This window comes from Bos indicus, chromosome 29 (assembly GCF_029378745.1).
Source record: "Bos indicus isolate NIAB-ARS_2022 breed Sahiwal x Tharparkar chromosome 29, NIAB-ARS_B.indTharparkar_mat_pri_1.0, whole genome shotgun sequence".
In the NCBI taxonomy this organism is placed as follows: domain Eukaryota; kingdom Metazoa; phylum Chordata; class Mammalia; order Artiodactyla; family Bovidae; genus Bos; species Bos indicus.
In genome coordinates, this window is record NC_091788.1 from 51,511,345 (window position 1) to 51,532,790 (window position 21,446).

At 58.1% G+C, this 21,446-nt stretch overlaps 2 protein-coding genes across 6 annotated transcripts; both read right to left on the minus strand.

Moving 5' to 3' along the window:
* Positions 1-1,233: 1,233 nt before the first annotated feature.
* LOC139180656 (interferon-induced transmembrane protein 1-like) lies at positions 1,234-16,007 on the minus strand. 5 transcript variants are annotated; one of them, XM_070782699.1, is made up of 5 exons: positions 12,514-12,720; positions 11,835-12,027; positions 2,130-2,339; positions 1,781-1,876; positions 1,234-1,547 (listed from the first exon to the last, which is right to left on the minus strand). In XM_070782699.1, exons 2-5 carry the CDS (start codon positions 11,916-11,918, stop codon positions 1,359-1,361), a joined length of 579 nt encoding a protein of 192 aa, XP_070638800.1. In that variant the 5' UTR covers positions 11,919-12,027; positions 12,514-12,720; the 3' UTR covers positions 1,234-1,358. The 5 variants fall into 5 exon arrangements, with proteins under 5 accessions (XP_070638800.1, XP_070638799.1, XP_070638796.1 ...); XM_070782698.1 differs by lacking the exon at positions 11,835-12,027 and having other exon boundaries at positions 1,785-1,876; positions 12,514-16,007; XM_070782695.1 differs by lacking the exon at positions 11,835-12,027 and having other exon boundaries at positions 12,514-13,449.
* On the minus strand, positions 15,205-21,155 carry PGGHG (protein-glucosylgalactosylhydroxylysine glucosidase). Its single transcript, XM_070782694.1, has 14 exons — positions 20,904-21,155; positions 20,388-20,671; positions 19,808-20,018; positions 19,299-19,734; positions 18,589-18,708; positions 18,100-18,231; positions 17,793-17,904; positions 17,546-17,618; positions 17,112-17,248; positions 16,841-16,974; positions 16,627-16,722; positions 16,457-16,554; positions 16,171-16,382; positions 15,205-16,096 (listed from the first exon to the last, which is right to left on the minus strand). Exons 2-14 carry the CDS (start codon positions 20,644-20,646, stop codon positions 16,041-16,043), a joined length of 2,076 nt encoding a protein of 691 aa, XP_070638795.1. The 5' UTR covers positions 20,647-20,671; positions 20,904-21,155; the 3' UTR covers positions 15,205-16,040.
* Between the last annotated feature and the right edge of the window lie 291 nt (positions 21,156-21,446).

The following is a 21,446-nucleotide window of genomic DNA, read 5'->3' on the forward strand; positions in this document are numbered from 1 at the left end:
CACGGGCTCCTGCCCCGCTGCCGACCCCCACGTCACCCTGGCCCAGGGCTCCCGCCTCCTGCTCTGTCCTCCGCTCCCCCAACTCAGCCCAGCCCAGGTCACCCACAGCTGACAGGGGACACGGGACCGTCCGCTGGGAACCAGGCCGGGCCGTGGCTCCGAGGACCACAGCTGCTCACGGCCCGGCCGTCAGCACCCGGGGCCGTCGAGGGAAGGGCCCTCGGTTTCCCCTGCCTGATGCCTCGGGCCTCCTGTGATTTTCAGAAGGTCCGGGACACGGGCCTTTGCGGCCTGCACGGGGGCTCCCACCTAGCAGGACCCTCACCGCAAATCGGTGAAGCTCAGGCGGGCTACACTCAGTGCCAGCAGCCCTCGCTACTGCTGCCTGCCTGAGAGGATGTGGGGACCCCCTAGGGCCTGCCGGGGTTGGGGTTAACAGGCCAGGGGTCAGGGTCACACATCTGTCCCCCCGTCCCTGCCTGGGAGACAGTCCTTCCTGGACTCAGAGAGGCAGTCTGCCAGCCTCTCCTTCCGCAGGACTCAGCGTCCCTGAGGCTGAGCCCTCCTGCTCTCATGTGGGACCCAAGAGAGAGTGGGCAACCTCATCTGAGCCACCGTCCTCCAGGGAGGATCCAAGTAGGGCCCAGTGGGGATGGGGCGTCCATCTCCTCTGAGTGCCAGGAGGAGGGGAACCCACTGTGAAGAGCTGCTGACTTCAGTGAGAGCTGGACAGGACTGGCCCTGGGCCCTGAGTGAGCCCAGGAGAGCCTGGGTCCCCAAAGGGCGTGTGGACGGGGTCACTTCCCAGCGCAGCCTGTGGCTGCCGGGACTCCTCCAGCCTCTCGGGGTGACACCCCAGACACCCTGTGCAGGGCACAGTGGCTCAGCAGCTGGGGTGCGGCCCCCCACCCACTCCCCCTGGGGCGTCAGAGACAGGAATACCTGCCCGGGTGTCTCTCCGCATTGGGCTAGGAGCGGCCCCATCTCCCCGTCTGCATCCCAGGCTCACAACAATGTCCCAGGTCCCCAGTGTCTGCGAGACTCTTCCACCCAGCAGGGCCCGCTGGTTTTGAGGGGACGAAGGGGTCTTTCCTCTGGGGATTCCTGTTGACCGCGGTGGGGTCACCAGCTCTGTTCTGGCCCTCTCAGTCAGCCCCCAGCTGACTGCTGTGGGCTCCCCAGAGGCCGCCAGGGTCATAGCAGTGTCCCCTCCGCAGGAGACATCACAGCAGCTTCACAGACAAGGGTGCTTTATTGATTCAGTGGTTGACAATCTGTGTCTATAAACTGCTGCCTATGGCTTGGGGGCAAAGCCACCAAGGAAGGCGGAGGCCCTGGACCGCCTCCATGGACAGCGGCTAGTGGCCTCCATGTCCACTGATCCGCAAAGCCGTCTCGTAGGCTGCCATGTAGACAAAAATGAGAAGAACGATCGATCCAATGGTCAGAAAGATGCCCAGGACCAGGGCCCAGATGTTCAGGCACTTGGCGGTAGAGGCGTAGCTCTGGGCCCCAGTGATGTCGCCGACCATCTTCCGGTCCCTAGACTGGAGGAGGAGAGGTGGTGAGGGTCCAGGTGACCGCCGGGCGCTGTGGCTCAGGCCCTCCCCTGCTGCTCCCAGTCACCCGATGGCCCGTTCCCTGGAGTCTGGACAGGACAGTGGCCGGTGATACCCTCCCCTCTTGGGGCCTCTGTCTGCGTCCTCACAGAGAGTCAGCCTCTCCAGGAGCCCCAGGGCTCAGCCTCCCGTCCTCTCAGGCCCCTTCACCGGCCACTCACACACCAGGGGTCAGGGTCCTTGCAGCACCTTCCTCGTTTCCGGACCAGACTCGTGTTCTGAAGCTGAGTGTGAAGGCTGCGCCTTCCCTGATGAGGCTGGGAAGGAGGCCGTCTTGGGGTGCGAGAGACACAGACCCCCAGCTCCACCCCATGTGAACCCAGGCAGCCTCGCCATGAGTCTCCCTGGGAACGATCCCCCAGGCCACACTCTCACACACACACAACACACACACGAAAGAGCGTGCACACAGACCCGTACACACGGGGGCTCCCCATGCACGTGCCGTCTGGGCAGGGCCTCTCCAGGCTCACACACATTTCCGTGGAGACGCCCCGGGTGCCCACCCACCTTCACAGAGTAGGCGAATGCCACGAAGCCCAGGCAGCACCAGTTCAGGAAGACGGTGTTGAACAGGGACCACACGATGTGGTCGGGCACGGAGTTCTCCCTGGGGATGTTGATCACCGTGGTCGTCACGGGCGCCTGGCTCTGGGGCGCCCCCAGCACGGCCATCTCGTTCTCCTCCTTGAGCATGTCTTGTGTAGGGAGATCGATGTGCTGAATGTAGAGGGAAAGGTTGAGAAACAAGTTTCCTGTTTTATAGTCTGAGATGCCAGTGGATTTCAGTGGGCACTCCCATTCTGGGTTAGTTTTTATTTCTCATACTTTCTATTTCCTGTTGTTTCTAAATTGGTTGGATTGTCTGGGACCTTGTTGGGTGGAACAGATGCCTGAGGCTTCACTATGACTTTATGGCCCCAATTCTGCCCGGGTGGCATGCTACTGCCAAGGTCCTGCCGGCAGCCCTTCCGGCTAAACAGAGGCCTGGTTTCCAACCTGGGGAGAACACTTGAGCTAATCATTAATCAGATTATTGACATGAGACTTTGTCTTTTTCTTAACTGTGGTAAAACACACATAACATTTACCGTCTTAGCCATGCCCAAGTGCAGCTCAGGGGCATTAGCATATCCACACTGTGGTGCAGCCACCAGCTCCATCCGCCTCCACGACTTGCCCACCCTCCCAAAGGGACACGCCGTCCCCGGAAACACTCACTCCCCTCCACTGCCCTCCTGCAGCCCCTGCCCCACCGTCTACTTCCTGTGTCAGTGAATCTGACGCCTGCAAGGTCCTTTTTTGAGTGGAGTCAGACAGGGTATGTTGTTTGGTGACTGGCTTATTCCACTGAGCATCATGTCCTCAAGGTCCATCCACAATGTAGCATGAATTCCCTTCCTTCTGAAGGGTGAATAGTACTCATTTGACTTATTTTAAAGACCCCTCTAGGTAAGTTTGGTAACAATTGATTTTTACACTGTTCCTTCTCATTCAGAATAAACAACAGTGTTTTAGGCAGCTTTCGGTGTTTGATATATTTTATAGCTATTACTCCAATTTCATATGATGTGAAGAATTCTTTAGTCTGAATGTCAGCCCAAGGGTGTGTGGCTGATAAGGAAAGCTGCTGCTGTTGCTAAGTCACTTCAGTCCTGTCTGATTCTGTGCGACCCCATAGACGGCAGCCCACCAGCCTCCCCTGTCCCTGGGATTCTCCAGGCAAGAACACTGGAGTGGGTTGCCATTTCCTTCTCCAATGCATGAAAGTGAGAAGTGAAAGTGAAGCCACTGAGTTGTGTCCGACTCTTAGCGACCCCATGGACTGCAGCCTACCAGGCTCCTCCGTCCATGGGATTTTCCAGGCAAGAGTACTGGAGTGGGGTGCCATTGCCTTCTCCATGAGGGAAGCTACATTTTGCCATAATTAGAGATTCACTTTCATCTTTCTGGCAGGGATGAAGCAAGAAAAAACATACTGCACATCACAAGTCCACGTTTAGAGTCCTCTTTATAGACAGTGTTTTCCAGTTTTGTGTTCAGTTCACCTCAATCGCTCAGTCGTGTCCGACTCTTCGTAACCCCATGAATCGCAGCACACCAGGCCTCCCTGTCCATCACCAACTCCCGGAGTTCACTCAGACTCACGTCCATCGAGTCAGTGATGCCATCCAGCCATCTCATCCTCTGTCTTCCCCTTCTCCTTCTGCCCCCAATCCCTCCCAGCATCAGAGTCTTTTCCAATGAGTCAACTCTTCACATGAGGTGGCCAAAGTACTGGAGTTTCAGCTTTAGCATCATTCCTTCCAAAGAAATCCCAGGGCTGATCTCCCTCAGAATGGACTGGTTGGATCTCATTGCAGTCCAAGGGACTCTCAAGAGTCTTCCCCAACACCACGGTTCAAAAGCATCAATTCTTTGGCGCTCAGCCTTCTTCACAGTCCAACTCTCACATCCATACATGACCACAGGAAAAACCATAGCCTTGACTAGACGGACCTTTGTTTGCAAAGTAATGTCTCTGCTTTTAAATATGCTATCTAGGTTGGTCATAACTTTCCTTCCAAGGAGTAAGCATTTTTTAATTTCATGGCTGCAATCACCATCTGCAGTGATTTTGGAGCCCCCCAAAAATAAAGTCTGACATTGTTTCCACTGTTTCCCCATTTATTTCCCATGAAGTGATGGGACCAGAAGCCATGATCTTAGTTTTCTGAATGTTGAGCTTTAAGCCAACTTTCCTACTCTCCTCCTTCATTTTCATCAAGAGGCTTTTTAGTTCCTTTTCACTTTCTGCCATAAGGGTGGTGTTATCTGCATATCTGAGGTTATTGATATTTCTCCTGGAAATCTTTATTTCAGCTTGTGCTTCTGCCAGACCAGCGTTTCTCATGATGTACTCTGCATAGAAGTTAAATAAGCAGGGTGACAATATACAGCCTTGGTGTACTCCTTTTCCTATTTGGAACCAGTCTGTTGTTCCATGTCCAGTTCTAACTGTTGCTTCCTGACCTGCATACAGGTTTCTCAAGAGGCAGGTCAGGTGGTCTGGTATTCCCATCTCTTTCAGAATCTTCCACAGTTTATTGTGATCCACACAGTCAAAGGCTTTGGCATAGTCAATAAAGCAGATGTTTTTTCTGGAACACTCTTGTTTTTTCGATGATCCAGCAGATGTTGGCAATTTGATCTCTGGTTCCTCTGCCTTTTTAAAACCAACTTCAACATCTGAAGTTCACGGTTCACGTATTGCTGAAGCCTGGCTTGGAGAATTTTGAGCATTACTTTACTAGCCTGTGAGATGAGTGCAACTGTGCGGTAGTTTGAGCATTCTTTGGCATTGCCTTTCTTTGGGATTGGAATGAAAATTGACCTTTTCCAGTCCTGTGGCCACTGCTGAGTTTTCCAAATTTGCTGGCATATTGAGTGGAGAACTTTCATAGCACCATCTTTCAGGATTTGAAATACCTCAACTGGAATTCCATCACCTCCACTAGCTTTGTTCGTAGTGATGCTTTCTAAGGCCCACTTGACTTCACCTTCCAGGATGTCTAGCTTTAGGTGAGTGATCACACCATCGTGATTATCTGGGTCGTGAAGATCTTTTTTGTACAGTTCTTCTGTGTATTCTTGCCATCTCTTCTTAAAATCTTCTGCTTCTGTTAGGTCCATACCATTTCTGTCCTTTATTGTGCCCATCTTTGCATGAAGTGTTCCCTTGGTATCTCTAGTCTTTCCCATTCTGTTGTTTTCCTCTATTTCTTTGCATTGATCACTGAGGAAGGCTTTTTAATCTCTCCTTGCTATTCTTTGGAACTCTGCATTCAGATGGGAATATCTTTTCTTTTCTCCTTTGCTTTTCACTTCTTTTCTTTTCGCAGCTATTTGTAAGGCCTCCCCAGACAGCCATTTTGCCTTTTCGCATTTCTTTTCCATGGGGATGGTCTTGATCCTTGTCTCCTGTACAATGTCATGAACCTCCGTCCATAGTTCATCAGGCACTCTGTCTATCAAATCTAGTCCCTTAAATCTATTTCTCATTCCCACTGTATAAATCATAAGGGATTTGATTTAGGTCATACCTGAATGGTCTAGTGGTTTTTCCCTACTTTCTTCAATTTAAGTCTGAATTTGGCAATAAGGAGTTCATGATCTGAGCCACAGTCAGCTCCTGGTCTTGTTTTTGCTGACTGTATAGAGCGTCTCCATCTTTGGCTGCAAAGAACATAATCAATCTGATTTCGGTGTTGACCATCTGGTGATGTCCACGTGTAGAGTCTTCTCTTGTGTTGTTGGAGGAAGATGTTTGCTATGACCAGTGTGTTCTCTTGGGAAAACTCTATTAGCCTTTGCCCTGCTTCATTTTGTACTCCAAGGCCAAATTTGCCTGTTACTCCAGGTGTTTCCTGACTTCCTACTTTTGCATTCCAGTCCCCTATAATGAAAAGGACATCTTTTTTGGGTGTTAGTTCTAAAAGGTCTTGTAGGTCTTCATAGAACCGTTCAACTTCAGCTTCTTCAGCATTACTGGTCAGGGCATAGACTTGGATTACTGTGATATTGAATGGTTTGCCTTGGAAACAAACAGAGAGGGGATCAGGGGGCAGACAGACTGAAAACCACAATCACAGACAACTAGCCAATCTGTCACATGGACCACAGCTTGTCTAACTCAATGAAACTAAGCCCTGCCGTGTGGGGCCACCCAAGACAGACGGGTCATGGTGGAGAGGTCTGACAGATGTGGTCCACTGGAGAAGGGAATGGCAAACCACTTCAGTATTCTTGCCTTGAGAACCCCATGAACGGTACAAAAAGGCAAAAAGATAGGACACTGAAAGATGAACTCCCCAGGTCGGTAGGTGCCTAATATGTTACTGGAGCTCAGTGGAGAAATAGCTGCAGAAAGAATGAAGGGATGGAGCCAAAGCAAAAACAATACCCAGTTGTGGATGTGACTGGTGGTAGAAGCAAGGTCTGACGCTGTAAAGAGCAATATTGCATAGGAACCTGGAATGTTAGGTCCATGAATCAAGCAAATTGGAAGTGGTCAAACAAGAGATGGCAAGAGTGAACGTTGACATTCTAGGAATCAGCGAACTAAGATGGGCTGGAATGGGGGAATTTAACTCAGATGACCATTATATCTACTACTGTGGGCAGGAATCCCTTAGAAGAAATGGAGTGGCCATCATGGTCAACAAGAGTCCGAAATGCAGTACTTGGATGCAATCTCAAAAATGACAGAATGATCTCTGTTTGTTTCCTGTTTTTTGTAGGTGCAGTTAATAGATTACTTCACAGTTACATCCAAAGTGAGATGGCATCGCAATGCCTAGACCCATTAGAGAAAATCAGGCAGAACAGTAAAACTTTCTTCTAGGACTTTAGAAAAGAGATTCTGACTATATCTAGATATTCAGTTATTTTCCGTCTCTTTAATATGATTTCATTGTCATTTTACTGTCTCCCATCTGTCTTGCAGTAGAACTGACATGTGCCAATTCCAATGCTGGATAGGATTAATTTGTATTTGGAACATGAATATGATACACAGGAGTAGGTTAAATGTTTTGGGTCATATAGTTTAGCCATCAAAGTCAAGGTGTTAGTCACTCAGTCATGTCCAATTCTTTGTGACCCCATGGGCTGCAACCCGCCAGGCTCCTCTGTCCATGGAATTCTCCAGGCAAGCATACTGGAGTGGGTTGCCATTATCTTCTTCAGGGGATCTTCCTGACCCAGGGATCGAACCCAGGTCTCCTTGAGCCATCTTGAGCCACCAGGGAAGCCCTATAATTAGCCATGTTGAGTTTTCAAAACAAATTTCAGATTTGCTACCATTCTGGGGCTTCCTCTGTGGCTTGGTGGTAAAGAATCTGCCTGCCAATGCAGGAGACGAGAGTTTGATCCCAGTCGGGAAGATCTCCTGGAGGATGAAATGGCAACCCACTCCAGTACTTTTGCCTGGAGCATCCCATGGACAGAGAAGCATGGTGGGCTAGAGTCCATGCAGTCACAGACAGCTGGACATGACTGAGCCACTGAGCATAAAAGCCTTTCTCTCCTTGGCTGCTCTGCCAGCCCTGTGCGTAGCTGAAGTTCCCAAGGGTGGAGCATTTGGCCAGCAGGATCCTGGGGGAAGGAGCCTCCTGTCTGCTCTAGGTAAGAAGAGAGCATTCCCAGGTGATGCTAGTTCCATAGGGTCGCACAGAGTCAGACACACCTAAAGTGACTTAGCACGCATGTTGAATTCAATTGTTGACAGGTATTGTTTAGTTCCCAAGTCATGTCCAACTCTCTGCGACCCCATGAACTGCAGCACGCCAGACTTCCCTGTCCTTCACTATCTCCCTCAAACTCATGGCTATTGAGTCAGTGATGCCATCCAACCATCTCATCCTCTATTGCCCCCTTCTCCTCCTGCGCTCAATCTTTCACAGCATCTGGGTCTTTTCCAATGAATCGGCTCTTTACATTAGGTGGCCAAAGTATTAGAGCTTCAGCTTCAGCATCAGTCCTTCCAACAAATATTCAGGTATAAACTGCTTTATAAAAGGGTGGGGACAAGGGCAGGGCCATAGCCCCAGGTGCAGACCAGCAGTGGACAGGGGAGCTCGTGGGGTGCCTGTCATGGGCAATAGCCTCTGCTATCCTGCACAAACTATAAAGTCCTCTGGTGGTGGTCAGGTCTGCACACACAAGAACAATCAGCCTGATGGTCAGGAGGCCCAGGCCCAGGGTGCAGATGTCCAGGCACTGGGGGTGGGGCATGGCTCTGGGCCCCGGTGGTATTGGCCACCATCTTCCGGTCCCTAGACTAGGGGAGAAGAGGTGGTGAGGGTCCAGGTGACAGCCAGGGGCCGTGACTCAGGGGCCCCCCTGCTGGACTGCAGTGCCCGTCCTTTCCGCCCATCCCCTGGGGCCTGAGCAGGCCAGTGCCCGGTGGGCCCCCCGTCCTGGGCCTCCATCTCTTCCTCCCAGACTCTCAGCCTCCCCAGGAGCCCTGGGGCTCGCCCTCCCTCCGCTCTAGCCCCTTCGCTGGCCACTCACCCAGCAGGGGGCAGTGTCCTTTCAGCGCCTTTCTGTTATCTGGACCAGATTCGAGATCTGAATTTATCTGAGTGTGAAGGATATAACTTTTCTAAGGAGGCTGGGAAGGAGGACGTCTTGGGACAATGGAGACAGAGACCCCCCATCCCCACCCCTTGGGCACCCACAGCCTTGCCTTGGTTGCACTGGGCAACCAATCTCTCACTGGGAGGGTCCCCCAAGCCGCAGTTTTCAGAGTTCCCTATTTTGGATGTAAAACCCCAGCCCCCCAAATCTGTCTCAGCACCTATGTGGGAACTGTGAGTCCCAACGCACAGTTTCCGGTCGGTGTGGGGCCCCCTGCTGCACTATTCACGTGTGGAGTTCTGCTGGTCCAACCCTCTCCCAGTCCTCAGACTCCACGTTAGGAACTGTTGGTGTTTACCATCCGGAGTCGGGCTGGGTCTCATTTAAAAACCGAACTGGATCTTGAAATGAGTTACTTCCAGTTTAAGCTGGAGTGGGTCTCATGCAAGTCCTACTGGGAATGCAGAATTTACAAGTTAGAAAGACAAGCAGCAAAAACTGGTAGTGCAGATTAAGCATTTAAAAGCTGCTACACCACTGGCCTCCTGACCTAAGGACTCACATGTTAGGGTAGGTTGGTTATGGAATTGGTTGTATTGACTCCAGATTGCTCATCAAACCCAAGAAAACTGAGCAGCGAGGTACACCACGAATCACGCACAATCTGCATTGCAGCAGCAAGTCCTTTTGAGGTATTTGTTTGTCTCAGACAGAACCCACAGATTAGATATAAGAAAGGAGCTCGCCACCTGCCGGCCAACTGTTTACTTTATATCTAAGAACTGTCTCAGAAGCTGTATATATCACAAAAATGGCAAAGTCCTACTAAAACCACCTAGAACAGAATGGCCATTTATGAGGGATATTCCAAGTAGGTAATATAACATAAAAGGTGGACCTGGAAGCAAATTCCCTGAATCAAAGAAGTTGAAGGAAACATGTGCTTCACGCTGTAACAAGCCCACTCTGGCTGCTGTAGAGGGAATGCAGAGCGGCTGCGCTAATCCAGGGGAAGGGCGCTTGACTTGGCCTCAGTGGCGCTGAGATTCTGCCCATTCTGGAATTGGGACCAAGTAGATTCGGTGTGAGGGGCAGGGGATGGGTGGAGCTGGATGGGTGAGGGATGTATAATTAAAGCCCAATAGATTAAAATTCCTTTAAGAAATGAGTAATACAAAGATTAAGGCACATCTGATACAGCTTCTTGAAGGGCTGCTCAGAGATTTATAGGCAGAGGATAAATTGGCTCTGACGAGAGAAAGAAGACGATGTGTCTCAGTGCTCACCTCTTCCAGTGGCAGGTAAAGTGTGCAGAAGAGGACCATCATGCAAGGTGGCCAGTGGCCACCTCCTGTGCCAGGGGCGGGGACTGGGCAGAGGGCACAGTGGAGTGAATGCTTGTGTTCCCCCAAATTCCTACTGAAATGCTAAAGTGATGGTATTAGGAGGTTAGAAGGTCATGAGGGTGGATCCCTCCCTCAGCTCCTTCCACCAGTGAGGAGCAGAGGAAAGTAGGCTGTCTGCAATAAGGGCCCATCTACGCTGGCACCCTTATCTTGGACCTTCAAGCCTTAAGAAAAGTGAGAGATGCATTTCTATTATTTATGAGTCACTGGTCTGGGCACTAGCTGTAGCAGTCCCAACTCAGACAGAAGGTTTGGGAGCCTGAGGTCTCTCTTAGAGGAGCAGGCTGGAGAGCCCAGGAGCCCTCCTCCACGGAGGGGGCACTTGGTTACATCAATCTCAGTCAGTTCAGTCACTCAGTCGTGTCCGACTCTATGACCCCATGGACTGCAGCACCCCAGGCTTCCCTGTCCATCATCAACTCCTGGAGCTTGCTCAAACTTATGTCCATCGAGTCGGTGATGTCATCCAACCATCTCATCCTCTGTCGTCCCCTTCTCTTCCTGCATTCAGTCTTTCCCAGCATCAGGGTCTTTTCCAATGAGTCAGCTCTTTGCATCCAGTGGCCAAAGTATTGGAGTTTTAGCTTCAGCATCAGTCCTTCCAATGAATACTCGGACTGATTTCCTTTAGGATGGACTGGTTTGATCTCCTTGCAGTCCAAGGGACTCTCAAGAGTCTTCTCCAACATCACAGTTTAAAAGTATTAATTCTTTGGTGCTCAGCTTTCTTTATAGTCCAACTCTTACATCCAATCTGGCCCTTGACATACATGGGATTCGCAGGCACACAGATGCTGCTGGGCCTTCTGGAGGGAGATGAAACCAGGCTTAAGACATAAAAAGCTCACCCCCCACAAACAGCTCTGGACTGGGGAGGAAGCAGCAGCCAGCCTGAGAGGCAGCTGCCTGCCATGAGGGAGGAGGGCTCCCTGCAGCTTCCACCAGCAGGGCCAGGTCAAGGCCCGCCCTCCAACACGCGCACCCCCGGCTTTCTCTCTCCACACTCCGTTTTCTCCTTAGCACTGTCCAGTTCCACCTGGATGTGGCCTGCTTCCTTCCACCGGCACTCACGGGGACTGTCATATCCCTAAGGCTGGACACGGGTGATCAGACGGTGATCTGGGCATTGCCGAGGACAGCAGAAGCCAAGGCGGCCACCCAGCCACATTGGCCCTGACCCGGCGCCTCCACCCGCTTTTGTCCGCGGGGGAGGGGGCTCTGGTGGGCAGACCGCAGCCACAGCGTGCCTCGGCCGGCCGCCTTCGATGGGGGCTTCCCAGCTGGACCCCAGGATAGGAGGGGCTCCGGCGGCTCCCCACCGCCCGCCAGCCTGCGGGTAGCGTTTCCCGGTGAGGGGGTAGCTCTCCGAGGGGCGGGGCTCCCTGCGGGGCGGGCGGTGGGCTCGCGGGCGGGGCGGCGCTCGGCGGGCTGTCATTTGTCGTTATATTTAGCGGCGGGCGATCAGCCGGGCGGCGGCGAGGGCTATAAGCGGCGGGGCGCCCACCCTCGAAGCAGGAGTCCGAGCGAGGAGACGGCGCTGGAACCCATGGACACGTCGTACCCCCGCGAGGACCCCCGGGCCCCGACGCCCCGCAAGGCCGACGGCAACGCCCACACGGCCCTGACGCTGGGGTCTCCGCGACCCCCACCTCGAGACCACTTGATCTGGTCCGTGTTCAGCACCCTCTACCTGAACCTGTGCTGTCTCGGCTTCCTGGCGCTGGCCTACTCCATCAAGGTGGGCCTGGGGGGCTTCGTGGGGGCCCAGGAGCATTTCATGGGGGCTGCTTATCAAGCCGGAATGCAGGAGGACTCTGCTGGGTGTCTTCCAGCCTGATGGTGGGGGGAGGCCTGCCTCCCATGAGGGCTTCTGAGTCTGACTGCTGTTCATAAAAATGAAGGGCGGTGTCTAGTCTGTCCCAAAGAACCCAGGGTAGATCAGGCCTTACCGAAGGGGGTCTCTTCTTTCAAATGGGGCTTTTCACACGTGGGGGCTCCTGTTAGCACAGCTTCCTAGCTTCAGCTCCTGTGGTGGCGGCCTCCCAGCACCAATGAGGACTCCCTACCCTCGGGAGTCGTGGAAGGTAGATGCTGGCTTGGGATGGCCACTGGGTCCATTAACTGGAGTGGGAGGGTGCAGCGGCTCCCCTCAGCCTCACCTTAGGCTGAACCTTTTACCACCCAAGGCCCCCCAAGGAAGGTCGAGCCCATGTGTCCAGCTGAGGGCAGTGAAGGGAGTGAGCTCAGCCCAGACAGTATCCCCTCAGGCCTCTCCCCTCCATCCAGGTTTTGGGTCCATCATGGGTCCCCCAAGGTGTGGACTCTGGCTGCCTGGGATGGGGGTGGCGGGGCCCGCAGTGCCTGCGAACCTGTAGAGACCTGGCCCTGCTGCTGGTCCGCAGGCCCGAGACCAGAAGGTGGCTGGAGATCTGGAGGCAGCCCGGCGTCTCGGCTCCAAAGCCAAGTGCTACAACATCCTGGCCACGATGTGGGCGCTGGTGCCGCCGGTCCTGCTCCTGGTGCTGCTGGTGACCGGCGCCCTGCACCTGTCTCGGCTGGCCAAGGGCTCTGCCGCCTTCTTCAGCACCAAGTTCGATGACGCCGACTATGACTGACAGGCCGGGCCCTGTCCCTGTCCTGACCAGGGACCCCAACCCCAGGGCTCTACCCCAGCCCCCTGGAGCCCTGACCATCTACAGGGCTGAGGCCTACCCCCGCCCTAGCCCGGGCATCTAACACTGACTCTGAAGGTCTTTCACTCGGGCCTCAGGGACTTCCCCTCAGCTCGATGCCCCCAGTTCCCTAACCCCTGGCCCTCAGGCCAGCTCCTTCCTCCCCACTCACCAGCCTCGGCTGTTCAATTAAAAAGACCTGGTTCCAGAAAGTGCCTTCTGGGACTGTTCCTGGCTGGGGCTGGGGAGGGCGTCTTCCCGAGGCGAGCTACCCTAGGGACCACCACAGCCAAGTCCCCCTGGACTGCCCCCAGCGTCCGCGGCGGGCCGCTGTGTCCCGCTGGCTTGGCTGTGCCGACTGTCCCCTCCGTGCAGGCACCAGGCAGCTTGCGGCTTCTGGGTGGAGGCGCCTGAGTATTTTAGAATGAAGTTGGGGAACTTGGGCTTTTGATCTCTGCCACGCTGTGGTTTAGTGGCCGCTCTTCCAGAACATGTGTGGTGAGTCTCCGAGTCCACGTGTGTGCCCATCCTCGAGTCAGTGTGTGTGCACGCCTGTTAAGGGGACTCCCTGGCCAGTGAGATCCGTCCTTGCCCTGCACGTTCCTGTCTGTGGCTGGGCCTGTGCTGACCTCCCTCTTTGTGTCACGCTGTCCTCCTGACCTCACATTCCTTTAATTCTGATTGATCTCCGTCCCAGCAGTGGGTTCCCTCCCTCCTAGATCAGGGGGGCTGGACAAAGACACACACGCAGACAGGCGCAGTCACACCACCATCCGTGCACACGCCCATCACACACACAGCACAGGAGCACCCCCAACAACTGTACAGAGAGGAGACACTTGGGGTGAGGACATTTCTAAGTGTCTTTGGCACAAGTACTTCCCTATTTTACCTTCCTGTGCAACCCCCTACCAGATGCAGAGAAGGGGGTTGCTAAACACACACGCACACTCTGTGTGGCTGGGGCGAGGCCCTTGGGGCCTTGCTGTGGCCAGGCCAATGACAGGGCAGGCTAATTGCAGGGGCCTTAACCACAGGGTGGCTCAGGGCTTCGAGCACCCCACCCATGGCCCCTTCCCACCCGGCCTGGGCTGGGGGTGGAGGTCTCTGTGGATCTGCTGTATTTGGAGCCCCTGGAGTAGCCCCCATCCTGTGACAGCCAACAGCTGGCCCAGCTGTCTCTACCACACGCCAGCAGTGATGAGTCCCAGCTGCAGGCCAGCGGTGCCCCAGCCCCGTGCCGACCGTGTGCTGCTCTGAGCCAGCCCGAGACAGAGGTTGTGCTGGAGGGACCTGGGCTGGAGGAGTTCTGCCCCTTCCTGGGCTGGGCCTACACTGGACCAAGGACAAGGCCAGTGCTCAGACTAGCATGCAGGCGGTGTTTCAACACGAAGCTCCAGGTCTGACCCAGGGAGGGAACAACCCATGCTGGACACAGAGGCCGGGGGCTGGGGTCAGCCTGCGTGTGGTCGCATACACGTCTCCAAGCAGGGGATGGTTTGCTGCTCCCCACATTCGGTGAGGGGAGCAGAGTGTCCAGCCCACACCCAGGTGAGGACAGAGAATGTGCAGTTAGGCCAGGTACAGATGAAGTCACCAGCAATGCTTCCTGCCTCAGGAAGGGACCTGGTCAAGTTCAGACAGTGGGCTGCCGTGGACTGGATCAGCCAGACAGCACACAGCCAGGCTGCCACCCTGTTAAGGCCCCTCAGAGGGTTGCCCTTCCCCTGCACAGGTGGGTGCACACACACATGCATGGCACACACGCCTGACACACACGCCTGGGGAAATGTCAGCTTATGTCAGTCCTGTGGACAAAGGGCCGCCTGCCAGCCCCACCTAATGCCCGTGCCCACATCTGGCTCCAGGGCTGCAAAGCCAAGTGTCTGCTTCATGGGGACCATCCGTGGCCAAAATGCTTGGCTCCAGCAGACCTCCTGGGCCTTTGCTGCACTGCCAGCAGCTGAATGAGAGCCTGTAGGCACCCGGGGGAGCCCCATCAAGCGCTGCCTCCATTCTGAGGCCACGTGCACTCAGGAAGCTGGTCTGTAGCTCGGCCACGCTCCCTGCAGCCGCACGCAGGCAGGCCCTGGTGACTCCAGCTCCTCCGCCACCCTGTCCTCTCTTCCTCAGGGGCTTCAGTTTATCACAGTTCACCTGCTAGTCTCTGCTTTTGGGAGAACTTGGGCTAATTCTCCACTGAGAACGGAGAGCAGCAGTTTGCCAGACGAAGGCCGCAGGGGGTGGTGGTGGGGTGGGGAGGGAGGCAGGTGCAGACGTGATGGGACCCACTTACTTGTTCCACACGAGCAAGGGAAGGGAAGCCTGACTTTTGACGAGAGCCTCCCTTTCAGGAGGGTGCCCGTTGGCTCCTCACCACAGACACAGTTTGCCCGGCACCGACCGAGCTTTACTTCCCCAGCAGACGCCATCCCACCCTGGAAGACCCAAGAGCCCAAGTCAGCTGTGCCAGCTGGGGGGCTCAGGCCCGGAGCAGACAGCAGGTGGAGCCTCGGCCGAGGCCGCGTGCCCAGGCCAGGCAGGCTCAGCACCGCAGCCCCATCCTTCCCGCTGGTCGGGGGGAGAGCAGGTCCCTGCTCCACACCCCACACCCCTTCCTTCCTCGAGGAAGGCATGTGACAGAGACCATCAGATGTGACCGAAGTGGCCCAGAGGCAAGAGAAGCCAAGGACTGAGGGTGCTGGGCCCCCCGGCAGTCCAGGAGCGCCTGGGCTCAGGCGTGTGACACACAGTCCCTGGTGGTGAAGCTGCGGCCCAGGTCCTAAGTCCTCCCCACGCCCTGCACCCCGCGGTCCTCCCCAGAGAGGCCTGCACCTGCCTCAGTCTTCTTTGCAGAACTGGCCCCTCAGGAAGGGCACGAGGGGCCTGGGAGCAGACAGGGCTGAGCAGCAGGGAAGCGGCCTGTCCACGGGGGTCACTGGGGGCTCGGCTAGAGGCAGCGGCTTGAACTCAGGCCAGAGGGAGCCTGGCTGCCATATAGAGGCGGGTGGGGGTCCAGGAGGGCATTGAGAAGGGGCGGGTACAGCCACTTGGGGGCACCCGTGGGGGGCGTGGCCAGGGGGGGCAACCCTGGCCATCTGCAGGGAGGGGCTCATGAAGCTTCAGGGCCCAAGGGTGTCCCAGAGCGGGGCCTGCGGGCTCGGGGCAGCTGTTCAACGTCTTTAGAAAGCCTCCCAGGAAGTTCGTGGGGCAGCGCGTGCGGCCTACAGGCCTGACCTTTGTATCCGACCCGCTGAGCAGGGAAAACAGACTCTCCGTCCTGCAGGGAGAGGGGCATCGTGGGGCGAGGCACACAATGGGGCCGCCTTGGGTGGGGTCTGGGGGGTGGCCTACCTGGAGGCAGGGGGAGGCGAGTACGTGACGGCCACAGCTCGGCTTCCAGAGAGGGGGCCCAAGGCCCTGCCTGGGCCGTGACCTCGACTGTCACGAAGCCCACAGAGAGGGAGAAGTCAAGCCTGCTCCCCTGGTAGGAGATGCCAGAGACACACACTGCAGAGATCCCCACCGGACACATGGGGTTGAAAGTCAGACCGGCCCTGGTGATCCTGGGGGGAAGGGAAGGTTCTGTGAGGAGGGCAGGGGGCAGCAGGCAATCACCCTCCGCTGCCAATGCACTCACCTGAACCCCGTGACCCCGAAGAGCACCGCCTGCAGGAAGCCCCCCATGCCCGTCAGGAAGTTCACAGCACCCGACCCGTCTGCATTCTCCGTCCACACCTGCAGGGGCGAGGTGGTCAGGGCAGGGCTGGGCACGGTGGGCATGGAGGGCCAGGCTGGGGCCAGGCTGACCTTGAAGGGCTCCGTGACGTTGGCGAAGCTCCTCTCCAGGAGGGCCCATGCCCGCCCTGGGTCCTTCAGCTCCATCCAGCCCACCGCAAACATGCTCTGGGGTCAGAGGACATGCTGGCATGAGGCCCACAGCACAGGGAGGGGATACTGAGGCCAATGGAACAATGCCAAGGTGCTGTGAGGACCACCACCCCACGCCCCGCAGTCTCCTTACCCAGGTCATGGCGGGGCCATGGGGGGACGTCACAGCCTCATAAATCTCCAGGTTTTGCCTGCGAACGTGGGGACTCAGGGGGAAGGGGACAGGATACCCCAGGAGCACAACATCTGCCTGCTTCACTTCCTCTCCTGGCAGGGGAGGGCAAGGTGCTGCTGAAGGGGTGGGGGTGGGGTGGGGACTGTTCTGTTAGGAAGGGGGTGTCCAGGTGGACACAAGGTCCTGTGGGAGGACAGAAGGGCCTTGAAAGGGCTGCGAGTCCACTCACCAGGCCGGTACCCATCAAACTCAGGGTGAAAGTTCAGTTTCGGGTCAAAGGGCACCTTGATCTTATCAGCCACCACCAGCCACTGGTTGGGGACAGGATGCCCCAGGTCCTGGGCCAGGGCAGCAGCAAAGCGCAAGCTAGGAGCAGAGGTGGCAGGGCAGGGGTGAGGCGGGGGTGGGGGCAGGGGGAGGGGGCAGGGGTGAAGCAGGGGGAGGGGCAGAGGGAGGCGGGGGGGAGGGAACGGGGGAGGGGGCAGGGGTGAGGTGGGGGAGGGGCAGGGGAGGTGGGGGAGGGAACAGGGGGAGGGGGCAGGGGTGAGGCAGGGGGAGGTGGGGGGAGGGGGCAGGGGGAGGTGGGGGGAAGGGGGCAGGGGGAGGCGGGCTGCAGCCACCACACTCCTTCCCCTTCTCAGTGGAGGAAGGGTGGGGTCTGACCTGTTCTGGACCAAGACGTTGGTGTACACAGAGTTGTTGACCCCTGGGTGGTACTCATCGGGGGGCATGACTCCTGGGCACAGAAGGGCAAGATGGTACTTCTTGGAGGGGCTTAGGGACCTGCCCTGTCCCAGTAGCCACTGTGGGGCTGGCGGTCACACGTGTCCACCTGCCCCTCCACTCGTGACTGTCCACGCTCCACATCCCTTGCCTGTCACCCACACTCCCGCGACGGCCACGCTCTCACCCTTCAGGTGGTACTTCTCCTCCTCAGGGTTCCACTCTACGCGGCTGCACCAAAACTCAGCCACGGCCCTGACCACGTCCCAGCCACCAGCCTCTCGGAAGAGCTCCAAGTCCTGAGGGGAAGGGGCACGTCAGAGGCCATGACGCCTGTGATTCTAGCTCCCACCGGTGACTGCATTTCTCGTCAAGGCCCGCCCTCTGAGCGCCCAGCAGTGAAGGCCTGGCTCCGAGATGCTCCACAGGACTAGCCCCAGACAGGCAGTCGTGCAGCGTGGAGAGTCGCCCCGGGGGGCACAGTGACACCTCACCTGGGTGGTGTGGTAGTACAGCTGGAAGGCCAGCACCACAGCCCCGTTGACGTGGATCTCCTGGGTCCCGTAGATGGCTTCAGGGCAGACCTCCAGGCCAGAGCCCGCGCTCTCCCAGGCAAACTTGGCTCCCTGGGGGTTGGGGGATGGAGCAGATGACTGTGTTCCTGGGGGCCAGGGGTAGTCCGCTCCTTTCCCTTCGCTGCCAGCCTTCAGCCATGGAGGGCAGACAGAGGTGGGGGCCGCTGTGGGGCCCTGCGGGCTCTGAGTGCCCACGGTGTCCCTGCCGTGGGCCAGCTTGCTTCTGCCCGGCATCTACTGTGTCCCTGCCCTGGGGCAGGGCAGCGAGGGAAGCCCTGCAGGGCCCCTTGGGCTGTTGTTCCCACTTGTGCAGTACAGGCTGGGGGAGGGATCCAAGACGTCCGGGTCCCACGCACCGAGGGGGCCTGAGAGGGGTGTGGGGCCTCAGGCCCTTTGGGGGCCCCTTACCTGGTAGCCCAGGCTCCGGGCGTTGTCCAGGGCCCCGCTGAGTGTCCGGATGCGGTACTGCAGGAGAGCCTTGGCGGCCTCCGGGTGGAGCAGCAGGAGACCCGGGAGCACCCAGAGGTCCTGGAGCACAGCCATGGAAGAACCCCTGGTCTCTCCCTGCAGCCACATCCAGCTTCCTCCTCCAGTGCGCCCCCAGGTCTGTCCCCGATGACGCTCTGCCCGCCAACCCCATGGCCACATCCCCCAAACCAAGACACTCCTCAGACCTGGTGGGCACTGCGTCTGTTGGGGCTCAGGCCAGAGTCTGGGTGTGGGGAGCGGGTGGAGAGCCCCGCGGTCACCTGGTCCTGGCTGCCTCACCTTCCTCCACCCTCCCTCCCCTCAGCAGCCCCAGGGGTGTTTCCAGAGCACACTGCTGGCCGTGCCCTTCCCCAGGTAGAGTCTGCGTGGCCTCCTCGGCCCTTCTACAGTGACTCCTTCCCCAGAGGGGAGTACCTCTCCCCCGGGCCAGGAGTCCTGCAGCTGCGTAGCTCTGGGCCTCTGCCCCTTCTGGTCTGACCCCTCCTCCTTCAGCTGTAACTCTGCTGCCCTCAGCAGGCCTCCCCCCGTCACGTCCCTGTGTCTCTCCAGCCGCAGCCCCAACCGGGCAGAGCAGAGGCCCGCAGTGCACGTGGACTGGCGGGTGGAGGGGGGGTGGGGGTGGTGCGCACCTGGTCCCAGAAGACGTGGCCCCAGTAGCACTCCCCACGGCTCCCATTGGAGAGGCCCCCGGGGCTGAGGCCATGGCAGACGTATCCCGAGGCCCCGGGCTGGGGCAGGGCGCTGAGCAAGTAGTAGAGGGCGCCACGCAGGGCCTGGCGCAGGGCCAGTGGCCCTTCCACATCCAGGCCACAGTCTGCCCAGAGCTGGGCCCAGGCCTGGGCGTGGGCCGTGTAGAGAGCGTGCCTTGCCTGCAGCTGCAGGGCCTCTGCGAGGCAGGCCTGGGCCTCAGCCTGGCTGCCACCCACCACCGTCAGGAACTCCCACGTCGCATCCTCCTGCCCTTCTCCAAGGGTCAAGGCCGGGGGGACCGGTGTCCACAGCATGTGCACCTCCTGCTGCGCGCCCCCAGGCTGCTCGGGGGTGAGCGTGCGGCCGCACAGGTACCTGCAAGAGGGCAGCCGTGTCTCAGGGACCAGCCTCTCCTCCGCCACCTAGCCGGCCCCCTGCCCATCCTCACCGGGCTCCCTGGAAGTCAGGACCCAGATGCAGGTCCAGGTCTGGGCTTTCTGGGGAGAAGGCTGACTGCAGCCGCACTGTGACCGGCCAGCTCCCCTTGGCCAGGCGGGTGATGGACACACTGAAGGCCAGGACATGAGGCAGTGTGCGGTGGGCATAGATGCGCTGGGAGGCGCGGAAGCTTGGGCCCTCCAGGGTGTGCACGAAGGAACCTGGGAAAGGGTGGAGAGGAAGACGGGGCAATTCTCACACCCGCCCTGGGGCCACCGAGGACAGGTCCAAATCAACGGCCTTTCTGGGCTGGGAGCGAAGTCCCCCTCTCCCTTCAGTGAGGGAGCCACCTCCAAGCCCCAGCTGTCCTGTTCGGGAAGCAACAGCGGCATGGGGGCTGCCAGGCTCCTGCTCGTTCGGGAGCCCCGCCGGCTGGAAGCCCCACAAAGCGGCCGCTCAGAGCCTCCTTTTGCAGGACGCTGGCATCCTGAGTGAGGAGGTGCCGGGATGGGACCTCTGGCCTTCTGCTCGCTTGGAAATGGCGGGGGTGGGGCGGGGTAAGGGCTGGGCGGAGGGCAGGCAGTGGCTACCTGTGTTGGTGTCCAGAACATAGGTCTTGGTTAGCTGCTCTCCAGTCCCTGCTGGGGCCTCCAGCTGGACATTGAGGGGACTGGGCAGAATGGCCCGGTGGGTATCCCCCAAAGCCCCATTGTACACACCGCTCACATGCAGTGTCTCATGATACACGCGTGTGCCCAAGTATGCGTTGGTCACGGTGGCCAAGAGCCGGGGGTCACTGGGCAGAGAACGGGCAGTGAATCTGGTGGCGTCCTCGCCAGCATCCTCCATGGACAGGGTGACTCGGCGGAGGGGCCTGCCAAAGTGGGGGACAGAGGCCCCACAATTGGCTGGGCCTCTGTTTTCTGGAACTCCCAGAGCTCTCCTTGGAACTCGGCTAGTGGCCCCAGAGGTGGAGGGAGGGGCGTGTGCCCTCCTGGGTGGCCAGGAAACACCCTCCGCCAGAAGACGCTCACCCCCACCCCCACTATTGATCCAGGGACCCACGGATGCCCCGGCTCCCACCTCAGGGCCGCAGCCCCACGAACCGGTCCTGCGGGCAGGAAGGGCGGAGCCTCAGCCCGCGGGCCTCACCCTCCGGGAGGCCAGTCGGTACAGGGCGGGGTGTGGTCAGCAGCTGGGGAAGGGGACGGGCAGGCGGGCCAGAGGCCCCGTCTCTGGGTCCGCAGCCCCGCGGCGTCCCTCGGCTCCAGCGGCGCTGCCCCTCAGGGGCAGGAGGAGAAGCAGCCAGCGGCGGCCGTGCCACCGGAAGGTCCCGCGGTCCCCGCCCCGGGCCGCGCGGGGCGGGCCAGGCGCGCGTCCCCACCCCCGGGCGTGCGCGAGGAGGGCCGAAGGGCGGGCCGGGCTTCTCTGGCGGCCCAGCCTGCGAGGCCGAGCAGAGACAGGCCCAGCTCCAGCTTTGCCCTGAGGCTTCTCCAGGGTGGATCTGACAGGGCTTTTTCACCGGTCCCCTCTCCGGCGGCCGGTTCCTTCCTCTCTCCCCGACCGCCCTCTCCCAGGAGAGGTGGGGCCGGGGTTCTCCTCTGGAGCCCCGCCTTCCTTTGTCCCCGCCCCACTGGCTGGCTTTGCAC